This window comes from Bos javanicus, chromosome 3 (genome assembly GCF_032452875.1).
Source record: "Bos javanicus breed banteng chromosome 3, ARS-OSU_banteng_1.0, whole genome shotgun sequence".
NCBI classification, from domain to species: domain Eukaryota; kingdom Metazoa; phylum Chordata; class Mammalia; order Artiodactyla; family Bovidae; genus Bos; species Bos javanicus.
Window position 1 is genome coordinate 344376 of NC_083870.1, and position 23524 is coordinate 367899.

Here is a 23524-nt window from a genome sequence, read left to right on the forward strand (position 1 = left end):
TATCAAAATTTGTGAGATGTAGCTAAAATAATCTTTAAAGAGAAATTTACAGTATTAAATTATATTACGAGAAAGATCTAAAGTCAACTATTTAAATGTCTTAACTTTGAAAAAGCCAGAAAAGTAATATAAACCCAAAGTAAGTATAAGAAAGGAAAGAAGAAATGTAAGAAATTAATTAAATAGAAAACAGACAACCAATGAAACTGAAGCTGGTTCTTTTATTATAAAATACAACACATCACAAAAGTGTACATGCAGGGGCTTCCCTGGTGGTCCAGTGGTTAAGAATCCACCTTCCAACGCAGGGGACACAGGTTCAATCCCTGCCTGGGAAACTAAGATCCCACATGCCGTGAAGCCCATGTGCCTCAACTACGAAGCCAGCACAGTGCACCTAGAGAGAAGCCTGTGCACTCCCATGGAAGATCCCGCCCGCATGCTGCAATGATGAACCTGTGTGCCGCAACTAAGATCCAGTGCAGCCAAAAAAATAAATATTCTTTTAAAGAGCACATACACGAAAAATACAAAGTGCGATGATTTACTCATGAACACCCTGTAAGGACCACTTGATCAAGAAATACAATCAGCACCCAGGGTCTCCCTACACATTCTGTTTCTTCTCAATCATTAACCTCTCCATCCTTCTCAAAGCAATCACTATCCAAACTTTTATGCAAATAACTTCCTTGCTTTCATTATAATTTTACCACTTAAGAATACATCCTCAAAATCTAGGATTGAGTTTTACCTGTTTTTATTAACTTCATATAATGATGATATATTATTATTAGATGTGTTTGCTTGCTAGTCACATATTTTCTTAAGTTAAATGTCTGTTCAAATCTTTTTAACTGAGTTGTCTTTTGAAACAATCAATACAATTGATAAACTTCAAGCTAGACTGATCAATATCGACACAAATGATCAGTATCAGCAATGAAAGAACTGACAAGTTCTTTCAATGTCTGTACAAGTCTGTACAAGTGTAATGTATGTATAAGTGCTACAGACATTAAAAGAACAAGGAAATATTATTATTAAAAACCTTACAGGAATTAATTTGACAACCTGGTTTCCACAAAGTAACTAAACTAGCTAGGTATACAGGAATAATCCAGAATAACCACTTGAAATTTCTTACATTTCAAAACCTTTAAAACTGTCCTTAGATCTGTATTTATCCTAAGTCATTTGAAAAAAGGATAAGCATATCAGTTTATCTCAAAACACATCTTTAAGTACCTATGACATGTGCTACCATTAAAGGTTCATCTTAAAGACATGGCCTTTTCTCATAGTCATGCAGTCTTCATTTGGCTTAGTGACTCCTGGAAAAACAAACATGAATAAGAGACAGCACAAGATTTATTAAAGATCATAATGCTCTCATTTATTAGAGAAAAAAAAAGTTTTGTGATATTTGGGGGAAAAACAGCTTGCTTAACAGTAAAATTCTTTCTCTTTGAAAGGAGTTAGTAAAAAGAAAACAATATTCATTGTATGAAATAGGATCTCAAGGTAGGAAAAACAACACACAATATATTTTTGACATAAAAATCTAGGTATGCCATCAGCAGCATTCAAAATTAGCTGAGTATCTATACAATTATAAAAATTGAATTTTTAACAAAGTGTCTTAAAAGCTTATCATATTAGAACAGGCACAATGTTCTGTAGGCATATAAACTCCCCAGGGGCTTTTAAAAATCCGTCATCTCAACTGCACAATCAGAATGTACAAAGCAGCAAAAGATCATAGTTCAGGTTTTAATTGTTTTTCCTTGTTCAAAGTGGCTAAGTCAAGCAAATATATTGAAAAAGGCAAAGAAAGCACTTTTCATAGCATTAAGACCACGAGATTGCATGTCAACTGTGTTTCTCCTTTAAGACACTAAACAAGTATAAGGTTCATCCACACTTAAGGTGCATTAACCTCTTAAGGTGCAGTTTGGAAGTTCAACAGGCAGAAAGCAACATTCTGCCCAGTTTGAGTCTCCATTTGGTCTCAAAGGATGGCTCCCACGGACGGATCCACAATGATATTAAATCTAGGCAGCCATTTATATCAGGGAATTTTTGCCTATGCTATGTCTGTTTTTTGGTGCTATTTATTAAATGTAATGACCACTGTAGCAATTACCCTCCACTAAAAAAATGTAGTGATATTGTTCTGAATATACACATCAATAGTAGTAGTTATTACGATGCTGTGGATTGTTTATTACAATGCTATGGATTGACCTTTCACTTCAAATAGCCATGCTCCTTCTGCCTAGTGAAGATACTCTTCCCTGCTTTCAGTTCATTCCATCTATAGAAAATGCTTTGTATATTTTCAAGCTCATCATCAGTTTATCAGCTCCAGCTAAAAAAGAACATAATGTTATTCTGTCAGTTTACATCAACAAAGGCACTGATGGTCCCTGGGCTCTGCTCACAAGCTCTGCAGCGAGATCTCTGCTTTGTGAAGTGCTTTGTGAAGCCAAGGGGCAGAAATTTGAGCCAAAAACAGCAAAGCGTAAGCGTACCAGGGCCTTAGGAGTGTTATCAAGGCATTCAGGGTAGAACTAGGTAACTGAAAAGTAGAACTAAATGCCTTACCCCAAGTAAACTGGGCAACTACACTGCATGGCACTCTCCTCTTCACTTGACCAAAACACCCTCAAGGTCTCAGACTTTCATAAAATTATAAATGAGAAGGTACGTTAAAGTCACATGATTTAACTTTCCAACTTTTTAAATAAAAATTGGTTAAAAAAAATGTAGACTTTTAAATGTAAATTCTTTTGTTAATCTTTTCAACAGCTACACATCAGGTGTAGAGTCTATTCACTTTTTAAAAATGCTAACTGCAAGGAAACTACTGCGTATCTAAAAACTTAAGTCTTGGATTTTAAAATCAAAAGAATGATGCCTACTATCTAGCAAAATGACTTTATAAACCTTAAACACTGATTTTGTTGTTTTTATTTGCTTAAAATGAAGTTTAAGGATGGGCTGTGAACTCTGAAGTATCTGTAATTCTGTAGCCGACTCTAGTCAGAAGTTATCTGAGGAAAGAGATGAGAAGACAAGCCTTGTATAGGCAACCCCATACAAAAAGAATACTGAAGTCACAGGGCTGCAGTTTTATTTTCTAATTCATTCCACCAAGTCTCATCACGTGTGTCGTAACACGTGTCACTCTTGTGGAGATACCAAAAGCAGAAGCAGCCAAACCAGTGCCCCCACACCATTTTTTTTTTAAGGTATGACCCTCTTCTTAATTATCTTTCCTAATGGAAGTATCCAAAAGTAATTTTAGATGCATTTCATGATTATATTTCTTGCTTCTCAGCATATACTGATTAGGGTAGCACTCAGGCGGATAATCCACAATCACCACAGAGGAGTGATACACAGAAGCTCCAAGCACTGATAATGAGGCCAATGAGAATGCTCAGCCAGATAGAGTGTTTTGCTCCTTCCCAGAGACAAGACAGTCTGTGGAAGAGAAAGAGGAAACCTTGGGCCAGGTCTCAGCAGCCCATAGCCATGGGCACAGCCACGCAGAGAAGTTGGAGAGCCAGAGGCCACCCTGAACACATCAGGCAAAAGCGAAGAACTCTGAGACCGGAGATGGGGGGCAATGAGTTAGAAAACACACTGGCCCAGCATCAGACTAGCAGTTTCTAAGGGGCGGGGAAACCTAAGAAGCCAGGCCTCCAGGACTGGAGAGCAGTGCTGCTCCCAGCACAGTGGTCACAGACCAACACAGCCAAGGAAGAGCGTTCAGGCCAGCCTCCCAGCCAGCTGCTGGAAGCACCGCCTTGAACAAACACATTTCTTGTCTACAAAAGGGCCACCTCAATGGCTCCCTTCATTCCAAAATGCAAAGATCTAACCCAGCAATGAACAGGTAAGGTAGAAGGCAGAGGAGCAGGGAAACAGACCACGAACAGCCACAGGATCTAAAGCCCTAACTCTCCACTCCTTGTCTCATCCATGGGGTTGCTTTTTAACCGGCACTGTTGCTTGGTAACAGATTTCAGTACATTTGAAATGGGCACCTACAATCCGGCAGACAAAAACAAGTAGGGAACCAACCAAAAGGTAAGGCAGCAGAAAGAAAAATGTAGGAGTCTGGGAAGATCCTGGAAGGCAAGATCACCCACGAGCTGCTAAGGTGTTGGAATGGACCTGTCTGAGCAAACTGGCCACAGGACTCAAGAGTAGACAAAGTAGGAGCTTTTATCTAAGAACTGGCGTCCTCTGCCGGTGAGATCTGGTACAGACCCTTTACCCTTTCCGAGGCTGTTTCTTGTCTCATAATAGAGACAAGACTGCTAGTCTATGGTAACTCACTCTAGTATTCTTGCCTAGAATATCCTATGGACAGAGAAGCCTGGTGAGCTACAGTATGTAGGGTCGCAAAGAGCCAGACACAACCCAGCGACTAGCATACACTGCTAGCCTAGCAAAGTTATTGTGAATATTCAGTGAGATGTTGCATGGTGATGTCTATAGTGCCAGACACATACTACAAAATAAATTTTTTTAGATAAATTAACGACCAGAGACATTCACCCTGTCACCTTCAATGGTCATCCATTATTGTCAGGCTTAAATAATAATACCCACCTTTTACTGAGATATTTACCTATGCTGGGCCCCCTGCTAAGCACTTGACATATTTCTCATTGACATCCTGCAATGATCCAGCAGCAATTATCCCCATTATTTTTAAACAGATGAGCAACATGAAGACCAGAGGTTAAGGAGCTTGTTCAACCTGACACTAGCATGTGATTGAGCCACAACTCACCCGGACCTGTTTAACTTCACAGCCCACATTAACTACCACTACATCACACAGGCCAGGTGACCCCTTAACCTCATGTCTCACAAAGTCCAAGTCCAGCCTCTGAAACAGGTACAAAGGGGTCAGCCACAGAGACCCTGTGGCTGTCTGTAGCCTCCAGAGATCCTGTGGCTGTCTGTGGCCTCCAGGCTAGTTGAAGCTCACAGTGAGACCAGGTTAGTTTCACATTAGCTTTAAAGAGAAGAAACGATGAAGACTCCTGACTTCCTTCTGGCCCCATTCAGGGTCCTTCTGAGACCTGAGCAGTCTCTTGGAAGCACCTGGCATGTTAAGGTAACCCCAGATAGTGGTATATACTTTCCACTTCTAGCTGAATGAATATTAGGGGTCTCAGCAGAAGACAGGATGCCCTCAACAGCCTAGAAAGGACCCAGTAACACTGGTTCCTCACTCTGGCACCATCAGGCCTGTTCATACCTTCCCCAGATCAGAAGAAAAGTCTTGCCAGTCTGAGGTCTCAGCTACAGCAGAAGAAAGAATTCAGCAATTAGCAAGCAGGGAGACAAGAGGTGGAACACTGCGTTTGGTTTGGAGGCTCCCAGAGCAAGAGCCTGAGTGGACAGGCCAGACCTGGAAGAAGACAAGAAAGGCAAACACAAATAGACTGGCTTTGAAGGAGACTTTGGAGGCCCTGCAATGCCAAGAGCTCTGATGATCAATACAGGACATTCTGATGGTCATGCAGCAAGGAAGGGCAAACGGGCACAAAAGAACTGATGAAGAGGCCACAGATCCAGGAGAAAGCTTCCCACAGGGAGACTAAGCAGGAGAAGATACAACGATGTAGAGGACTGGGCCAGAAAAGGAAGAAGCTTGCTGATGAAAACGGGGAAAATAGTTACAGGAGATATCACCAGAGCCACATCCAGAAATGCGGGTTACAAAGGGGACTGAAGTGGGGGCACCCAGGCTCAGGACTCAGTTCTGCCATCAACTCTGATTTTGGGTTAGGGTTAGTAACTTCTCTGAGCCTTGATTTTTTTGGCCTGCCAAGTGGGTTAACAGTCTCTGCTTCATCACAAGGCTCTTACCAGTACTAGACAAAATCAGGGACACGAAAGCAGTTTGTCTGTGATCAGGCTTCAGGCTGTGATGTGGCCACTTTGCAGCCCCTGGTGTCTTCTCCCACTGTTTCCAGCACAGACTCCAGTGCAAAACACTGGGACTGTTTAAAGGTCACTGGGTGGGCGTGCCTACTTTCTGCTGGCTCCAGGGTTGGGCTCTGTCTTCCCACCTACTTTCCCCTGGCCCCATTCCAGGGGAGAATGGAAAATAAAATCGGTTTAAAAGCAAACATTTACAAATAATGGTGGTGGGGGCGGAACACAGCAGAGAGCAGCATGGTTTTCCACCTCCTACTGGCTCCTGTCCAAAAGGAAACACTAGTATTTACTGCCGCAGCTTTGTTCTCTTTCAATCTCGTTCCAGGAGGTCAAGAGTAAAGATACATTGGGGAGGGAGAAAGAAAGAAATGAAAACCCAAGAAGAAGAGTATGCAATGAGCATTAGAAAATACATTCCCACCCAACACTGTAAAGCAACTATATTCCAATAAAAGAAAAAAAAAGGAAAGAAAATACATTCACAGGTGTGGAATCAGAAGACAGCTGTTCAGGTTTAAAAACAACACGCATCATCAGAAAGTGCTTTTCTACCTCATTCCACAGCCAGGCTCTTCACAGGCTCATGTTCAAATGTCAGGATGGCAGCTTGTTCCTGGACACCAAAGTAGAAGTATATCCATGTTGTATGGGGCAGGCGTGACACGCTGAGGGACAAATCTACAAAGTCCCATGGATTCCCAAACTCCATCCCTTACTGTTGCACCTTTGTATCCAATGGGGCCATTGTCACTAACTGGGAATCACTGGCTCCCAAGGCTTATCTGCTGCTCCTAACAAGGTTTTTACCCATAAAAACTCAGTGGAACACCATCCAAAGGTATATGAGGAAGATTCCACTGTGTCAGATACAGAACCATTTCTTGTATCATGTGGCAGACACTTGGGTTTGGGAACACACAGTTGCCTCCAGAAGCAATCCTCAAAGGTTCAAAATGCAAGCCACGTGTTGCTTGCAAGATCAAAGGCACATGTCTCTGAGACAGAGGTTTAGAAGATATTTACAACACGGTCCACCCACATCCATCCACGGTGTTTTCCAGAGCTTTGCAAAACTGGCTGTGTTATGCAAGACACACAGTAAAACACTTCTTTACAGCGTCCCTGGGAGAAAAAAACACAAAGAAAAACAGGAAATCATCACCCCAAAGCCTCCTGGAAGTGGTAAAGGCCCTCCTTGAGATTTCCTGGGCACCCAGAGTAGCATGCTGCAGAGCAGAAAGCACCTAGACTATGAGGTCAGACCTACATGGCATCGACTTCAGCTTCAACATCTATTAGCAATGTTATACTGGGCAAGTTACTTGCCTTACTTGAATTTCAAATTCCTCACCTGTAAAAGGACATGTTCCCACCAATCCTACTGACCAGTTCAGGGATTAATGCACTGAACAGAGGAGGTATTTAATAAACAACAGCTATTTTGACAATCAGAGGAAAAAATAGGAAGAAAGCAGAAACTTTCTGAAACCAAAAAATTAGTCAGAACTGTGTACTTTAATATCAACCAGAAGCACAGAATGCACTAAAAACATTAAATAAAATAAGCACTAGGGCCTTTCTTCCTTCTAAGTAGGCAGCAGAAACTTGTTAAGAGACATCGTGCAGTTCCCTAGCACATGGAGCTCTCTATGAGGACTAAGCACTTGTGACCCTGCTGTATGAGCCCTAACTCAGGCACTTACTCCTTGGAATTCAGTGCAGAGCATGCAAGAAAAGAGTGAGGACTCAGCAAATTACTATGCTCTCCAAGCAGGCATGTCCATCCCACCTCCACATCTAAGACTTCTCACCCAAGCTCTATTCTCTGTGTTCTTGTGCTAAGGACGCTACAGTCACCTGAGGGAGGGAGCATGAGAGAACGCATTCACATGAAAAGACACTGTATTTTACTATCAAGATAATTCTAGGACTGCATTTCTTAAGATACGCTGCACACTGAAGTCAGCAGATCCACGAGAAAGTGTTTTGTGACGAAGATCCTTCGTGGCAGCTCACAATATACATAACATATTAAAGGACTTGGGAAGTCTATTCACACAGCCTTTAACACAATGAGCTGCTTAACTTCCTGTCTAATCAGTCACTCCCCAGCATCTTCTGGTCACTGTCAGACACAGCCTTGGAAGGCGTTGAAACTTAAGCCTATTCTTCCTCATTCTCAGCTCTCCCACACTTCTCATTTCCTTAACACAGTTAAGGAAAAGCCCCTTTTTAGTTCACAGGTTATAAAAGAATGGACATTAAAGAGTGACATGAGAACAGAGTCAGAGATAGAGATCACTGAAAGTGCTAATTTAAGGAGGTCTTGAGGTCAGAAGCTCAAAGTGAGAAGGGGTGAAACTATTCTTAGTTATCATGAGTCCTTTCAGGCCAAGGTGGGGCCAAGTGAGTTGCCCAAGGTCATACTGCTTTCATTAGAAAACTGCAGTCCTCCAGAGTTCTGGCCCTGCTTACTTCCCTTTTTGAATTCTTTTCTGAAATGTTCCATCAGTGGGATAGGGCAAGAAAACAAGCATGAACCTTCCATGCTTTGCTCAGTGATTATTAAGGTGATAATCACCTTTAAGAAAATATTCACAAAGTTACAGGTTAAAAAAGCGATAAGGAATCCATCTATCTATCTATCTATCACAGCAGAATGTTCCCAGCATCAGGAATTGGTAGACCTGGGTCAATGACCATCACTGGTTGTATTATAGGTGGGGCTGGGGATGAGCCTCAGCTTACAAATGTATAAAATCATAAAACAGATGTATAACATCTGCCTATTTGTCTCAAGGATTTTTCGTAACCATATAATAGCATGAGCTCTATAAAACCACCCTAAACTAAAAGGACCTGTGCAAACATATCCTCATCCCCAAATACTTGATGTTACAGTCCTAAGGAGAGTCAGTCTTACCTTGCAAATGGTATGTAGGAAAGACTGTACCTACAATGAAAAACAAACAAAAGATCTAGTCAGATGAAGTGAGTGGAAGGTTACAGAGTGAACTGGGCTTCTGAGCATCTGCAATGTGTGGAGGGTGCATGAACACACACACAAGCACACACACACACACTGTCATGTGTATAACAAGGAAGCAAGTATTATCTGTAATCAAAGTTGGAGGGCAAAAGGCCCATGTGGTGGTAATTGTCACCTCAGCCTCACGGGGTTAATCTTTAACCAAATGAGCCAGCAACATCACCTACAACATACAGATTCCAGATATCCTAGAAGCCCTGTTCTTAAAGAACACTAAATAAGATCCAGATCAGTTGTCCCCTAATATTTTACAAATCCTCAACAGAATGTACCTTCTACCCAACTGGGATAAATTTTCTGGTCTGTGCCTATTAATTGTAAAAGAAGTGAAAAGAGAATAGGTAAAGGTGGGGAAACACACTACCAACTGCTCTATGGATGAAAGTATAAGCAAGCTATGATTCTTTTTTGTTTTTAAACTATGATTCTTTAAGAACCCAAGCCCACAGATTTCTTGGTGGTCTCAGTTAACTCAGCCCCTTCCCCAGGAGGGAACCACACAGGGAGGAAGCTGGCCACACCCTAAAAGACCAGGCCTGGGTGTCAGGCAGGCTGGAAGTCAATCAGCCCTAAGAAGGCGCATATAGTTGAAAAACATCAGCATTGTAACAGGGCCATTTGCTTCTGCCCATATGAATGCTAAACCTTTAAAAACTGGCTTCATAATCAGTCGATAAGCAAAGAAAGGCATGGGCATGTGAGGACTGATTTCTGCCTCCAGAAAAAAAAACAAAAATATAAACATAAGCCATTACACCAGGCGCTTTCAATACATTAACACACTGTATGTGTCATATTAAAATCAGGCCATCCTTCTCTGAATCTGACACTCACCATGTACAGAAGCTCACTTACTTGGAACAGAGTAAATTCCAAAGGGAATTTTGAAAGTACATTTATTCAAAAGTCCAAAATTACTAAAAGGAAGAATGGATGTTAAGCACGCAGTCTCAATATTGAATTCTATCCAATAAGACTATACTTGATCCCTGGAAGTTTTAAAGCTTTCAGTCCTCCTTTCTTTGCATTAGAGCCAACATTTTTTTCCCAAAGTAGATCTAGTCACATTTTTATGAAACTGTCCTGGCAGACATCATCCTTTGATAAACTGTGGACATATTACGGAAATGTCTCAGGAGCTGTTGTCTCCATATGTGCCTGGGCAGGTGTGAAATGTCCATGAACCTACAGCACCATCCATGGTTTTGAATGTCTCCAGTGGTCCTTTCTCTATGCTTGGGCTCTGGGCCACCATTCTCTGGTCGTGCTACAGCCCACAGCCACACGGTTTTCCATTTCATCAGTCACTGTTTCTGGACAGTGACACTTTTTGTCCTTCTGTTAAATGATTCATCCAACCATAAATATAACACTCATGATTTTTTTTGCCAGTTTCCCTTTTCTTTAATGTCTATTTGACTCACAAGCCTCTTTTTACCAGCCCCTACAATACTTCATTGTCCTTGTGCTTACCGGACGTGAATGGTTGAATAATGCTAGCAACATCTCAAAATCAACCCTGAGCCCAGCAAAAATGCCGCAGTGGGCAAACAGCCTCCCATGACCACTCAAGACCACTAATGCCACCTACTGGCAGTGCGCTGAGTTGACAGGTTTTGGCTCGACAGTGTACTTGACTTGCATCATTAAGGATTTTTAAATTGAAAAGCTTCTGTTTTCCTAATCCTCCTACCCAAATCATGTGGGATTTTATCTCCGTCAGCTGCATTAGTCAGAGACTGATGTGGGAGCAGACGGCTGAAAAGGTTACTTACCACGTCAGGGCCAGAGACTGCAAAATGCAGAAGATGAGAGCAAGCCCTTTGTTGTGCCACTGGAAGAAAAATGATTCGGTTACAGGAATGTGTACGACAAGAGGCACACACCAAAAAGGTTACGGAAAACTAAAAGAAACACTTACCCAAAAGGCAGAACACAGGGTAAGTGCAAAACACAACTAGAGAGAGAATGGAAACGTTAATTAATATAGTGACAATGACAACAGGGAGGGGAAAAACTGTCGTTCTTGACAAACTTACAACAGCACATCAAACTGCGGTAATCAGATTCTGTGATTATCACAGCAACCAAATGTATCCATTATTTCAAAGCATCTAAGCTACCTCAGAACCCATGTTTTGGCAGAACAGTACAAATGAAACTGTCAATAAGGATTCATGTAGATTAAAAAGAGAAGGAGGATCCTCTTCTACTTTCAAATCTTCCCAAAATCTCTGTCCAGCAAATACAAGCACATTTCTGGTCTACCCATCCATCCATCTTTCCATTCAAATGTGCGAAAGTAGGTTTAACACACACTTCTTTATAGTCTCTGGAGTAGAAAGGACAAAGTTTAACATGAGATGGCACTCTCAGAGCCCATGAGTCAGTTATCTGTTTGTATCTGTTTACACCTAACATTTTCCCCGAATCCTTTCTAGTCTTTTTTTCTGGCTGCGCCACACAGCTTGTGGGATCTTAGTTCCCTCACCAGGGACTGGACTCAAGCCATGAGAGTGAAAGCACAAAGTCCTAACCACTGGACTGCCAGGGACTCCCACGCCTTCCCCTCAGCACTGCATCCTTTCTTAGAAAGTTCTTTCTGCAAGAGACTTCTCCAGCTCATCTACCTCCAGGGCTGGCCAACAACAATTAATCCAGCTGTCAGTCACGCTTGTCCTCTCTACCCTGCTGTATCAGTAATTGCTAAATAAATATGATGGAAATAAACTGGTGTCCAGCATTGTACACAAGGCTCTCAAAGAACACAAAATAGTTGCAATGGACTTTTACCTATCTGAACAAATGAGATGTACACAAAACTAAAAACAGAAGTATATGGATCAAGTTACAACACTGTAATACTGGTAATTATAACAGAAGTCCAGAGAATATGGTCTGGAATGATGGGATGGTCCAAGGGAACGAAATGGCCCAAGGAAGAGAGAGGCATTCCCCATTAGGGACAGAAAGACAGGACAAGACTTAAGGCACTGTGGTGACCAGCAGGGAACAGGGGTGCTGAGCCAGAGGGAGACCAGACCCACCGCAGGAAAACTGACAAAAACAAACAGGATTCCAAAGTCAGATAATGACAAGGAGAAAAAGAGACCATGTTAGACTGGATACCCACTCTAGAGAATGAACCCTGTATTCCTGAGTAATGCCCTCCAAGCTCTGCTTGTATGTGGCATCACCCGTTACCAGAAGGATGTCACAGCTCTCTTATTACCACATGCCTGCATGCATGCTGTCACTTCAGTCAAGTCTGACTCTTTGTGACTCTATGGGCTGTAGCCTGCCAGGCTCCTCTGTCCATGGGATTCCCCAGGTAAGAATACTGGAGTGGGTTGCCATGTCCTCCTCCAGGGGATCTTCCCAACCCAGGGATCAAACTCACGTCTCATGTCTCCTGCATTGGCAGGCAGGTTCTTTACTCCAAGCGCCACCTGGGAAGCCTTTTACCACATGAGTTTGGCTAAATTGACAAGCAACACCTTCTGGGAGGTCTTTATAGAACTGGCAATACCTTAATACCAACTAAAACACAAGTCAAAGGGAAGAGAAAAATTATTAGATAAAGAATGCTCCTGGGACTTCCCTGGTAGTCCTGTGGTTAAGACTCCTTACCCCCAATGCAAGGGGCCCAGGTTCGATCCCTGATGGGGGAACTAGATCCTGCATGCCACAACTAAGACCCAGCACACCGAATAAATAAATAAAAATAAATTTTAAAAAAGGGATACCCCCTTCTGCCACAGCGGGTGCAGACACTGGGTTGTAACTGAAGATGAAAGAGAAAAGGGTAGAAGTCTATAGATTTAAGAGGAAAAAAACTCCAAACAGCAGAAACAAAAACTCTATACAGAGTGAAGTAAGCCAGAAAGAAAAACACCAATACAGTACACTAACATATATATATGGAATTTAGAAAGATGGTAACAATAACCCTGTATACGAGACAGCAAAAGAGACACTGATGTATAGAACAGTCTTTTGGACTCTGTGGGAGAGGGAGAGGGTGGGACGATTTGGGAGAATGGCATTGAAACATGTATAACATCATATATGAAACGAGCTGCCAGTCCAGGTTTGATGCATGATACTGGATGCTTGGGGCTAGTGCACTGGGACGACCCACAGGGATGGTACGGGGAGGGAAGAGGGAAGAGGGTTCAGGATGGGAAACACGTGTATACCTGTGGCAGATTCATGTTGATATACGGCAAAACCAATACAATATTGTAAAGTTAAAAAATAAAATAAAAAATTTTTAAAAATAATAATAATAATTAAACAGGTAACTTCTGTTACCTGACAGGCAGACCTTACCAGCACCAAGACAGTTGCAATCAAACGCGTAGGCTCAAACATTCGCTTCAGCTGTGTCATTGGTCCCATGAGGAAGACAGTGCTAAGAAGCAAACACAGACAAGCCGTTCAGACTGGAACAAAACCACACTGGGGACACCAAGGTGCCGCCTCATCTCCCGCTGCAGCTCACCTGTGGCAATGCGAGCGGGAACAGTGGCCTGCACTCGGAAAGCTCTGGGCCAGGTGCTGTGCTCAGGGCCTTTGTGCCTTATTCTTACTCAATCCATTAACAGTTTATGAAGTGATCACAGAACAGTTACCATACTTATTTTGCAGGTGAAGAAACTTAAATCCAGAAGTACTTCTTACTTATCCAAGGCCATCCAACTAGAAAATGGTACAGGGAGGCTGCAGATGCATGTAGGCCTGACTCCAGAACAACCTCCAAAACCACTAGGCTAGAGGACCCCTCTCTCACAGGTGCTACCTTGGCCTGCTTAACAACCTACCCATGGAGACAAAAAGACTCAGGAAATTGAAAAAAGAAAAAACATATCTTACAGGCTTAGGCAGTTTATGTTAATAAGTAGAGAATTCCATTTTCTTTCATAATCTCCAGAGAATAATTCTAATGATGATACTAGTAGCATCCATGATGTATGGACTATTTGCTAAATGCTAGCGACTTCACTTTCACTTTCCACTTTCACGCATTGGAGAAGGAAATGGCAACCCACTCCAGTGTTCTTGCCTGGAGAATCCCAGGGACGGGGGAGCCTGGTGGGCTGCAGTCCATGGGGTCGCACAGAGTCGGACAGGACTCAAGCGATTTAGCAGCAGCAGCAGCAGATATCACATACATGATTCCATTTCATCCTCTCAACTACTCTGGCAGTTAGGTATCATTACGCTTATTTTGAAGTTGAGAAAATGAAGTTCAGAAAGGTTAATTTACTTATCCAAGATCACACAGCTAGGCATTTAAACAAGCTGGCATTCCAGCCCACATCTATTGGATTACCAAGCTCCAAAGGACAGGTTCAGCATGTCTTCTGCAGGGATGAAATTTGAGAGGTGGCTAATGCTGCTGCGGCTGCTAAGTCGCTTCAGTCGTGTCTGACTCTGTGTGACCCCATAGACGGAAGCCCACCAGGCTCCTCCATCCATGGGATTTTCCAGGCAAGAGTACTGGAGTGGGGTGCCATTGCCGTCTCCGGAGGTGGCTAATAAGAAAGAGTAAATACAAATGAATCAGACATGCCTAACACAGCAAGAGCCAGGGCCAGCTGTAAGTCATGCTTCCCAACTCCTCTGACAGAAATGCCACAAGAAGCATCGCTCCAGGAGTAGCTGGTTATAGTCAGTGTTTAACACAGCCAACCAGCAGGTGACATGAGCTACTAAGTGTTCTATTAAAAAAAAAAAAGCTAAATAAATCTACCTCTCTTTGAAGTGCCATTAAGTTTCCACTTGAATTCAAGGCTGCCAGGTCAAGTGTTGGAGCTGAGTGCACTCTTAAGCCTACACTGAACAAGAAGCAAGAGCCAAAGGCAGCTTTCAAAATTAAATGCAGCACATATATAAAAATATAAAAGATTACAGGTAAAATCACAAACTCCTAGACACACGCTGAAATAATTCACTCCCTTTATTATCTCCCCAAGCAATGCCATGAAGGGTCAGTTCCATTAGGATTTGTTAAATAGGTCTTTTGGACTAACACACCTATATATTTCTGCTCAATCTAGACTCTACATTATAACCTGTGCTGCCTACCCAAAGCAAAACTCCCCAAAAGTTAGTCTTTGAGAGAGCTTTAGAGCCAGATTAGACATCTCCAAGGTCCAGCATTATACTATCATAAGAATTAATAAACGAAGCTTCAGGAAGGTGTCCAGTGCATTATACTTAATCATTTGGTTAGCATTTCCAGCCAGAAAAAGACCTACATTGGGGGACATGTAGAGACAAGTAAGACAGAAGTGCAGCCCATGTCAAGTGGTTTACACGCCTGCAACAAGTCAGTGTAATAAAACGCTATCTGTGTTGTCACATAAATATATATGGGATAGACAGAGCCCGTTTTAAAGGAGGAGGTCAGTGATTCTGAAGGGGAAAATGGAACTAAGAGAAGTTTCATAGAAGAGGTGACTTTTGAGTCAGGTACTGACAAATAAGCAAGTACCCGTCAAATATGGGGCGCACAAGGGCCAGGACCCCAGGCAGAGAATAGTCCCAGCAAAGACCAAAAACGTTTGGGGGAAATGCAAGTTGAGCCTGGTTGAGGAGGAGGGCTGGAAGGGTCTGCCCCACATGCATGCTGAGGGGTTTGGATTTCACCTGTTGAGAGGGAATGGGGGGGCCACTAAGGGGTCAAGGTGGGCTACAAAAGGAGTGACTCCACAGTCCTGTGGAAAATGGCCCGGCGAGGGGTCCATAAAAGAGGCAGGGAAGCCCAACAGGAAACTCACACAGTCTTCAGAGGAGCAGTGACAGATGCCAGAGCTCTGAGCAGCTCAAATAGCACCTTCTCCACAGAAAGTCCTCTTGGCTCCCCAAGAAGGGTCAGATCAGCTCAGCCCACCTGCCGCTCTCCCAAGCATCACTCTCTCCATATCCTGTATGTCTGTCTGCCTGGCCAACCAGTAAGGATCCAAACCCTGTTTGTCTGTGAATCTGCTGAGCGCAGCACAAGGTGGGAGCATGTAAGTCACTCAGCGAGGAGCAGAGCAGTAAGACTAGAGCAATGGAGAAGGCGGTGTTGGAGATGGTGGAGTTGTAAATCTTGAAGAAGTCATTCAACTGCTCTGTGCCATGTAAAATTACAGTGGTAATTTTTACAAGTGGTTCTTGCCTCCTCCCGGGGGTACTTCAAAGATGAACTAAGATATAAATACATGCTGAAGTTAAAAATACATATGTATATATAGAAGTGGTAGGATATAAAAGTGATGTGTTTTAATGACTTCTTTACTCTCCAAATCCTTATAATTACTGAAGCATTCTCCTTCACCTCCCTCTAAACACAATCTACATCCATTTCCCCATCTAATAATTGGCTAAGGTTAGATTTAAAAAAAAACAAAACTGTTACCTCCCAAGAGATGCGATGTTACCAAAGGTATAAAACACTGCGAACAGATATAGTCCCTTCCTGGGCACCCAGAGCAAAAGAGTTCCCTGTAAGACAAGACACATTTGCACATGAGGAACCCCTTCTACCACAGCCACAGAATCAGGAGTTCACAGAGGAACCTGTTCCCTCCCCGCACCCCTCAGCTCCCTCTCCACCCCTGTTACCTACCTCCCCCTCCTCTTATCCATGCATTTCAGTGAAAAATAAAAGAGAAAAGGGGGTTGATGAAAGTACAAAGAGGAGAGAAGGCAGGCAGCGGGAAAGACTGGAGGAGGGGAGAGAGGTCTTACCAGAAGTGAGCAGAGAATTCCTGCAGCAAAACAGGCAATGAAGCCTTTTATTCTGGTGCCCGAGCTTAATGAAGTTGCCTCAACAACCTAAAATAGTTAAAAAATAAAATAAAAAAACTAATTACATACATGTGTATGCATATTTAATCACCAAAACAAAGGATACACATAATTAAATTTAGAATTTGTACTGAGGAAGGCAGGAACACGGACTCCTAATTGGTCATGTCTACAACAGCCCTCATGAGTCACTGAATCCAGCTCCTTATCCATCCCATGAATCTCGTCTCCTATAGCTAATTAGAGGCTACCAACTTCTGGCTGAATATCTGCAGAGGTGAAAACTCTCTGCCTTAAGCACAATGCACTTCACAAACAGAAAGGTGAGACTGCAGAAGATCCTAGAGTAGCCTGAGCCCTTACGGCAGCCCAGACATGATGAGGACACCTGGAAAGGCATGAGCTCTGCCTGTAGAGGCCCAGGAAAAGGGGAAGAGACAGGGGTGGCACTCAGGCAGTGGGGTCCATGGGGCACCATCTCCTAATTCAACCAGTCAAGTTTTGTCACTCACTGCTTTTGCTGGCCCTTCCAGGACCCAGGAGGAGTCTGACTCTCACCCTAATCAGGATTCTTATCCAAGTCTATTTACTCTTGGTAGAAACTGTTCTTCACGGTGTTGGCATCAGCCAAGCCACCCTCATGTGAGACGGATCCTAGTTAATTAATGACTGTCCTACTCATCCCTCTCTGCCATCACGATTGATCCTTCCCAAGAGCAAAGTTCAGAAGGGGCCAAGATTTCCAGAAAAGCTCTGCTAAAACAAGGGAGCCTATGAGTAGCTCTTGAGGCTATTTTTCCCCATGTCAAAGATGACAGTCAGGTGTCTGCACCAGAGACATGAGGCCTGTTCACCTCATGCACTGGCCACAGCTGTTCCAAGTTGCACAGGTAGCTGCCAGGGAGACCAAAGGCCTTTCCTCCAGCCCAGCTGAGGCAGGGCAGCCAGGCCCCACGTATATTCATTCACCCAGGCCTCGCCTCAGGTGGACAGCACAGTCTCCACCAGGCCATGTGGGAAGAGCTTACAGACTCCACATCCCATTACCTAATGGAAGAAGGCAGTGTGGTAGAGGCTGCGAAAGTCACTAGATGGGCACCGCCTTGACTGCTCCCAGCTTAGGAGTCTGTTCTCAACCCTGTCTCCAAACTTCCTGTCAAACCAGAAGCCAGAAGAACAGGACCAGAGGCTCCCCCAGGCATGGCAAGTTTGCTACAGCATGGCTTCCTCTCCACTCACAAGAAAAGTATTTAGGGCAGCTTATCAAAAGGGGCTCTCCTGTCCCATCTATTCACACATATTGAAAGTGGGCTCATGACACTGCAAACCCCTTCACACACACACACGTACACAAACACACAAAGAGCCCCTGCAGACACACATGGCCACAGAATGCACGAACAGCATGATCAGAGATGGTGACGTGCAAGGGGAGCAGGAGTCAGGAGCTGACAGCAGAGCCACCTGATTCCACACTCTCCCCCGAAATGAGCCTTGTGATGCTCTGTTACCAGGCTTTACTGGCATCCCAGAAAATCAGGTTAGACCCTTTCTCAACCTCCTACCAAGGACAGAGGAAAAAAATCAAAAGCTACCACTCTTGCTACTCATGCAAGCACCAAAGAAGGTGCTTGTCAAGGTGGAAAAAGGAACAGAGCTCCGTGAGAAGAAAAAAAAAAGTGTGGTAGCGAGATTGGATAGGATTGCTTGGCATCTAGAGACATTTTAAGAGTCATCTGTTTTTTAAAGAAGATAAGCCACAATAGTTTCAAAAGGATGATGAGATGCCAGCTCTTGTAAAAATTAAAATCATTTGTTATAGGAAGCAGTTCTGGTTTCTGCCTTCAGAAAGGAAAGTAACGCGTTGGTTCTACACGTCTCTCAAGCTGACTACCATCCAGATGTCACCCTATTTGGCAAAATGGGGGAGGGGCCATAATTTTTCATCCATGTAATGGCAGGTTCTTTCACACCCGTGCTTGGTCACAGGCCAGAGGAAGCTGTTGCTGTTGTTCCACTTCCAACTAGACCCAGCGAAAACGAAACACTTCTTGTCTGTTTGTGAAGATCAACCGTGTGGATGCAAAATAACTCCCTAAATTCATGGTTTCTAGAAACTGCTAGTGCACTTTTTGGAAATTAGAGTAGTTGGAATAGCACCTGGATAGAAGCTGTAGGCAAACAGCTCCCAGGCTGTCTGACTGGTAGTTATACACAAAGGTCCCTTTGACTCTAGGATGTGGAGAGAAGAGGGGCTGTTGCCAAAATAAGAAAAACTGATAACCTTTCAGGAAAACAGGACTGGTAACTAGAAGAAGGTGAGAAAGGAACACTGCTTCATTCCTGTGCTTTCAAACCAGGTACCATTCAGACCTTCCTCGTCCCTACAATCCTGTAGAGAAAACGCAAAGCCTCTATTTTCAGAAAGCCCACAGAAAATAAAGGTTGAAGTTGGATTTATGAAGACCGGGTTATCAGTTAGAAAACTCATCAAGAAGCCATCTGTGACTAGACATTACCAGGCAAGTTTTATAATTCTGTAGTTTCATGTATAGGAGAAACAGAACTAATCATACTTCTATTGTTTGCATTAAAAGAATGACATTTTTTTTTAAGCACTCATTTCTGGTGACATCTGACAGCTTTTATAATTGAATGTAAACTCTTGAAAAACCTGTATGCAGGTCAGGAAGCAACAGTTAGAACTGGACATGGAACAACAGACTAGTTCCAAATAGGAAAAGGAGTACGTCAAGGCTGTATATTGTCACCCTGCTTATTTTACTTATATGTAGAGTACATCATGAGAAACGTTGGGCTAGAGGAAGCACAAGCTGGAATCAAGATTGCCGGAAGAAATATCAATAACCTCAATATGCAGATGACACCACTCTTACTGCAGAAAATGAAGAACTAAAAAGCCTCTTGATGAAAGTGAACGAGGAGAGTGAAAAAGTTGGCTTAAAGCTCAACATTCAGAAAACGAAGATCATGGCATCCGGTCCCATCACTGCATGGCAAATAGATGGGAAAACAGTGGAAACAGTGGCTGACTTTATTTTTCTGGGCTCCAAAATCACTGCAGATGGTGACTGCAGCCATGAAATTAAAAGACGCTTACTCCTTAGAAGGAAAGTTATGACCAACCTAGAGAGCTTATTAAAAAGCAGAGACATTACTTTGCCAACAAAGGTCCATCTAGTCAAGACTACGGCTTTTCCAGTGGTCATGTATGGATGTGAGAGTAGGACTATAAAGAAAGCTGAGTGCCGAAGGAACTGATGCTTTTGAACTGTGTGTGGTGTTGGAGAAGACTCTTGAGAGTCCCTTAGACTGCAAGGAGATCCAATCAGTCCATCCTAAAGGAAATCAGTCCTGGGTGTTCATTGGGAGGACTGATGCTGAAGCTGAAACTCCAATACTTTGGCCACCTGATGCGAAGAGCTGACTCATTGGAAAAGACCCTGATACTGGGAAAGATTAAGGGCAGGAAGAGAAGGGGACAGCAGAGGATGAGATGGTTGGATGGCATCACCAACTCAATGCACATGGGTTTGGGTGGACTTCGTGAGTTGGTGATGGACAGGGAGGCCTGGCATGCTGCGGTTCATGGGGTCACAAAGAGTTGGACACGACTGAGCGACTGAAGTGAACTAAAAGAGACTTTAAGGTCACCAAGTCTAACTTCACACACACACACACACAAACACAGAAATTTCACCAGCATTCTTAAGCCTTAAAAGCATAGGAAACGTGAGACAAGTCAGGACCAACATTTTCAAGGCAGCCTGGACCTAATAAGTAAAAACTAAGCCAAAAGCAACCCTGAGAGTGATTCAGCCAGATGCAAAATGCTTCCTGGGAGTGGGGACTCAGAAAGTACCACACAGTGATGTATGTAATCAGGAATCTCACACTCAAGAAAGAGGAAACTGACAGCAGTGTTTTAGAACAAGAGAGAAGCACCTCGTCTTCCTAAAACAGACTTTACATGCCTGAGCTTACAACTCTTTAAAGCCCTTCATTGTATCCAACATAGGCATTCACTATCTTAGGTAAAAACAAACTCAGCATTTATACTTTCAATCTGTACTACCATCATTCACTCTTGAGGGTCTGTCTACCACTTCATGATGGTTTTCCAAATCAAAATAACTGCATAATTCCCACTGTCCCCCCAAGAATTCTCAGGAAAAGAAAACATCTCCCTTTTGAACCCCAGCTGCTTTAAAACTTTATTGACAGTCTGTGCAACAAAAACTTAAGATAAGCATGACTGTCAACCATCTAAATTTTCTTAGGCCTAGTCTGAGGTTGGGCTTAAGGGTTCATATTAGAAGCCAGAAATCAAGAACAGGAACTAATGAAATTACTTCTGAGCCTTGACCAATTAATAAAGGCAATCGATTTAAAAGAAGCCAGAGGCTGCTATGAACTGTCCAAAAAATGTTAAACCCCAATTCCTATAACACTCAACATCTATAGTGTTACTTCTTCAAGGTGAAGATTCAGACAGCAAATTTTAGGGTTCTGAGATTTCAAGGAGGAGTGGAGGTATCAGGGTCACTCAACATAAAATCAGCAACTGCAAAACCAATTGAAAGCAGCATGCTGAGATAACCACTAAAGACACTGATGAAAATCTGAGGAAAAACTTAGGTACAGAGTTGAAAGAAGCTATATTATCTTGTGCAACGGCTTCTTTTTATAATTGAGGAAACCAAAGCCCATGGAATACAAAAAAGAATAAAGAGAAATGTTATTTTGTCATCTACAAAGAAAAAAAAATAACAAAAGCTCAAAGCATTTGAAATAGGCAATAAACATACTGTGTAGCTCTAGAACATAGTGGGTAATACTGCCCACGTTTCAACTCGACCATACCTTTCTAATAAGCTAAACAAGCAGGCGGCCTCAAGAGGTTTTGGGCGTCGATGAAGTCTAAGACGCCTACGTGCCGGCAGAGAAACAAGATGTGGTCCCAAAGCTCCAGGAATTCACGGTTTTCCTGGAGACAATTTACAGCAGCAGTGTACACAAACGTCGGGTGGGCATGTAACACCCCACAACTTAAACCGAGCCGGGGCTACCAGGGCGCGGCCACAAGCCCCGTCGCGCAGTGGGCATCGAGCAGGGACCCTCACCAGGGCCTAGCCCAGGCAATCTATACGAAGACTCCCTCCGCCGGGTTCTCAGAGGCCTCAGCCTAGCTCGGCGCTAAAGCCTCTTCCCTGGCCAGCAGGAACGGGGTCGCCGACGGCCACCCTTCCTTTCGCAGATGTTTCTCAGTTTTGCTCCAGCGTGGCCCTCCCTTTGTGAGGGGATGGGGCGCGGAAGGTTGACAGGGTGAAGGACAAGAAAAGTAAACAGGTGCCAACCGCCCTATGCAGAGTGCCTGGGCCCTGGCACTTGGGGTGGAAAGTGGGGGGAGCGCGAAGGTCTTGAGCCTGCGAGGGAGGAGAAAGGGGCAGAGGCAGAGTTGCTTTCCAAGAAACCCTAGAAGTCCAGCATGCTTTTCTCACCAGCCAGCAACAAGAGCCGGCGGAGCTGGGGGGCGGGCTTGGTGCTCTCCGAGGCCCCCGACGGACCTACCACCGCTGCAGGGGAGCAGCAGCCGCGGGGCGGAGGTGAGTGCGACCAGGAGGGTGGGGCGCCAAGGTGCACTCACCTCAGACAGGCCGCCCCGATCCTCAGAGTCCTGCCCGCTCAGCACCTTCTTCAGCTTGTCCATGGCGGGACGGGTCCACCCGGCTGCCCCTCCAGCCGCCTGTTGCGCTGGCTAAGTCGCAGGTTCTTCCGGGTGCTGCCCCAGCCGTCGCCAACCACAGCGCGCCCCGCCCAGGTACTTGCCCACCTGGCTCCGACCCACGCAGGCGCCCAGCGAGGCCACCGCCCACAGCCCGCCTACGCCCCGCCCTCTTTCTCCGGCTGATTTTGGTCTGGGAAGGCGGGGTGGGCAGGAAGAGCTGGATTTAAGGTCTGCCGAGCTAGGAGAAGTCGCGGTTCTGCGTCCAGCGCTGCATTACACACTGCAAGCGGCAGCCCTCCCTTCCGGGGGCCCTCCATAGGTTCAGTGAACAAACGCGGAGTCCCTAGCACATGAAAGACACTGCAAAAACAAGACTGACGCCTGGAACCCATCTTCCTGTGTCCCACACTCCCTCTGGTGTGGGTGCAAACTTATAAACAAATGCTGTGAGGAATCTGCATTCATGTCCTAGTTACAGTGTAAACAACTGTTTAAAAATCACTTGAGGCCAACTGGAGTACATTTAATAAGCTTTATGGAAAAGTTAACAAAAACACTACTGTAATTCCAACTGGAAATGCATCCAGAAGACTGATTTTGGCAGAAAGGAGTAGAACTTGCTTGAGGGAGTGCAATCTATATTAGATTGTTTTGTGGTTTTTGGTGTTGACTAAAAAATTAGTCACAATCTGAAAGTAGGGAGTTATTTTATTTCGTGGGAATGTTAACGACTCTGAGCCTGGAAGACTGAGCCTGGGAAATAGTGTCTCAGTAACCCTGAGAAAACTGTTCTGAGGAGGCAGGAAAGGGAGTCAGGCTATATGCACGTTTGTAACAAAGCGGGCAGGCAGTCTGAACATCAAAGATTATTGTTAAGTAGTAAGGAAAGCCAGATGTCAAGCTAAGAAATTTAGTGTTCTATGTATGGGAAGATGCAAGCCTCTGGGCTCACTGAA

At 43.9% G+C, this 23524-nt stretch overlaps 1 protein-coding gene across 1 annotated transcript; it reads right to left on the reverse strand.

Annotated features, from left to right (window-relative positions):
- Positions 1 to 201: 201 nt before the first annotated feature.
- On the reverse strand, positions 202 to 22675 carry SFT2D2 (SFT2 domain containing 2). Its single transcript, XM_061399310.1, has 8 exons — positions 22488 to 22675; positions 16760 to 16846; positions 16428 to 16513; positions 13352 to 13433; positions 10941 to 10976; positions 10795 to 10853; positions 8894 to 8923; positions 202 to 7092 (listed from the first exon to the last, which is right to left on the reverse strand). The coding sequence occupies exons 1-8, from the start codon at positions 22548 to 22550 to the stop codon at positions 7053 to 7055; spliced, it is 483 nt and encodes a 160-aa protein (XP_061255294.1). The 5' UTR covers positions 22551 to 22675; the 3' UTR covers positions 202 to 7052.
- Between the last annotated feature and the right edge of the window lie 849 nt (positions 22676 to 23524).

What these genes read in the sequence shown, in the direction of transcription:
- SFT2D2 (XM_061399310.1), bottom strand. Translation starts at nt 22,550, where the DNA reads ATGGACAAGCTGAAGAAGGTGCTGAGCGGGCAGGACTCTGAGGATCGG. An exon ending in ATCGGGGCGGCCTGTCTGAG is followed by an intron (nt 16,847 to 22,487) that starts GTGAGTGCACCT and finishes TAACTATTTTAG; the next exon opens with GTTGTTGAGGCAACTTCATT. An exon ending in AACATCGCATCTCTTGGGAG is followed by an intron (nt 13,434 to 16,427) that starts GTAACAGTTTTG and finishes TTTGCTTCTTAG; the next exon opens with CACTGTCTTCCTCATGGGAC.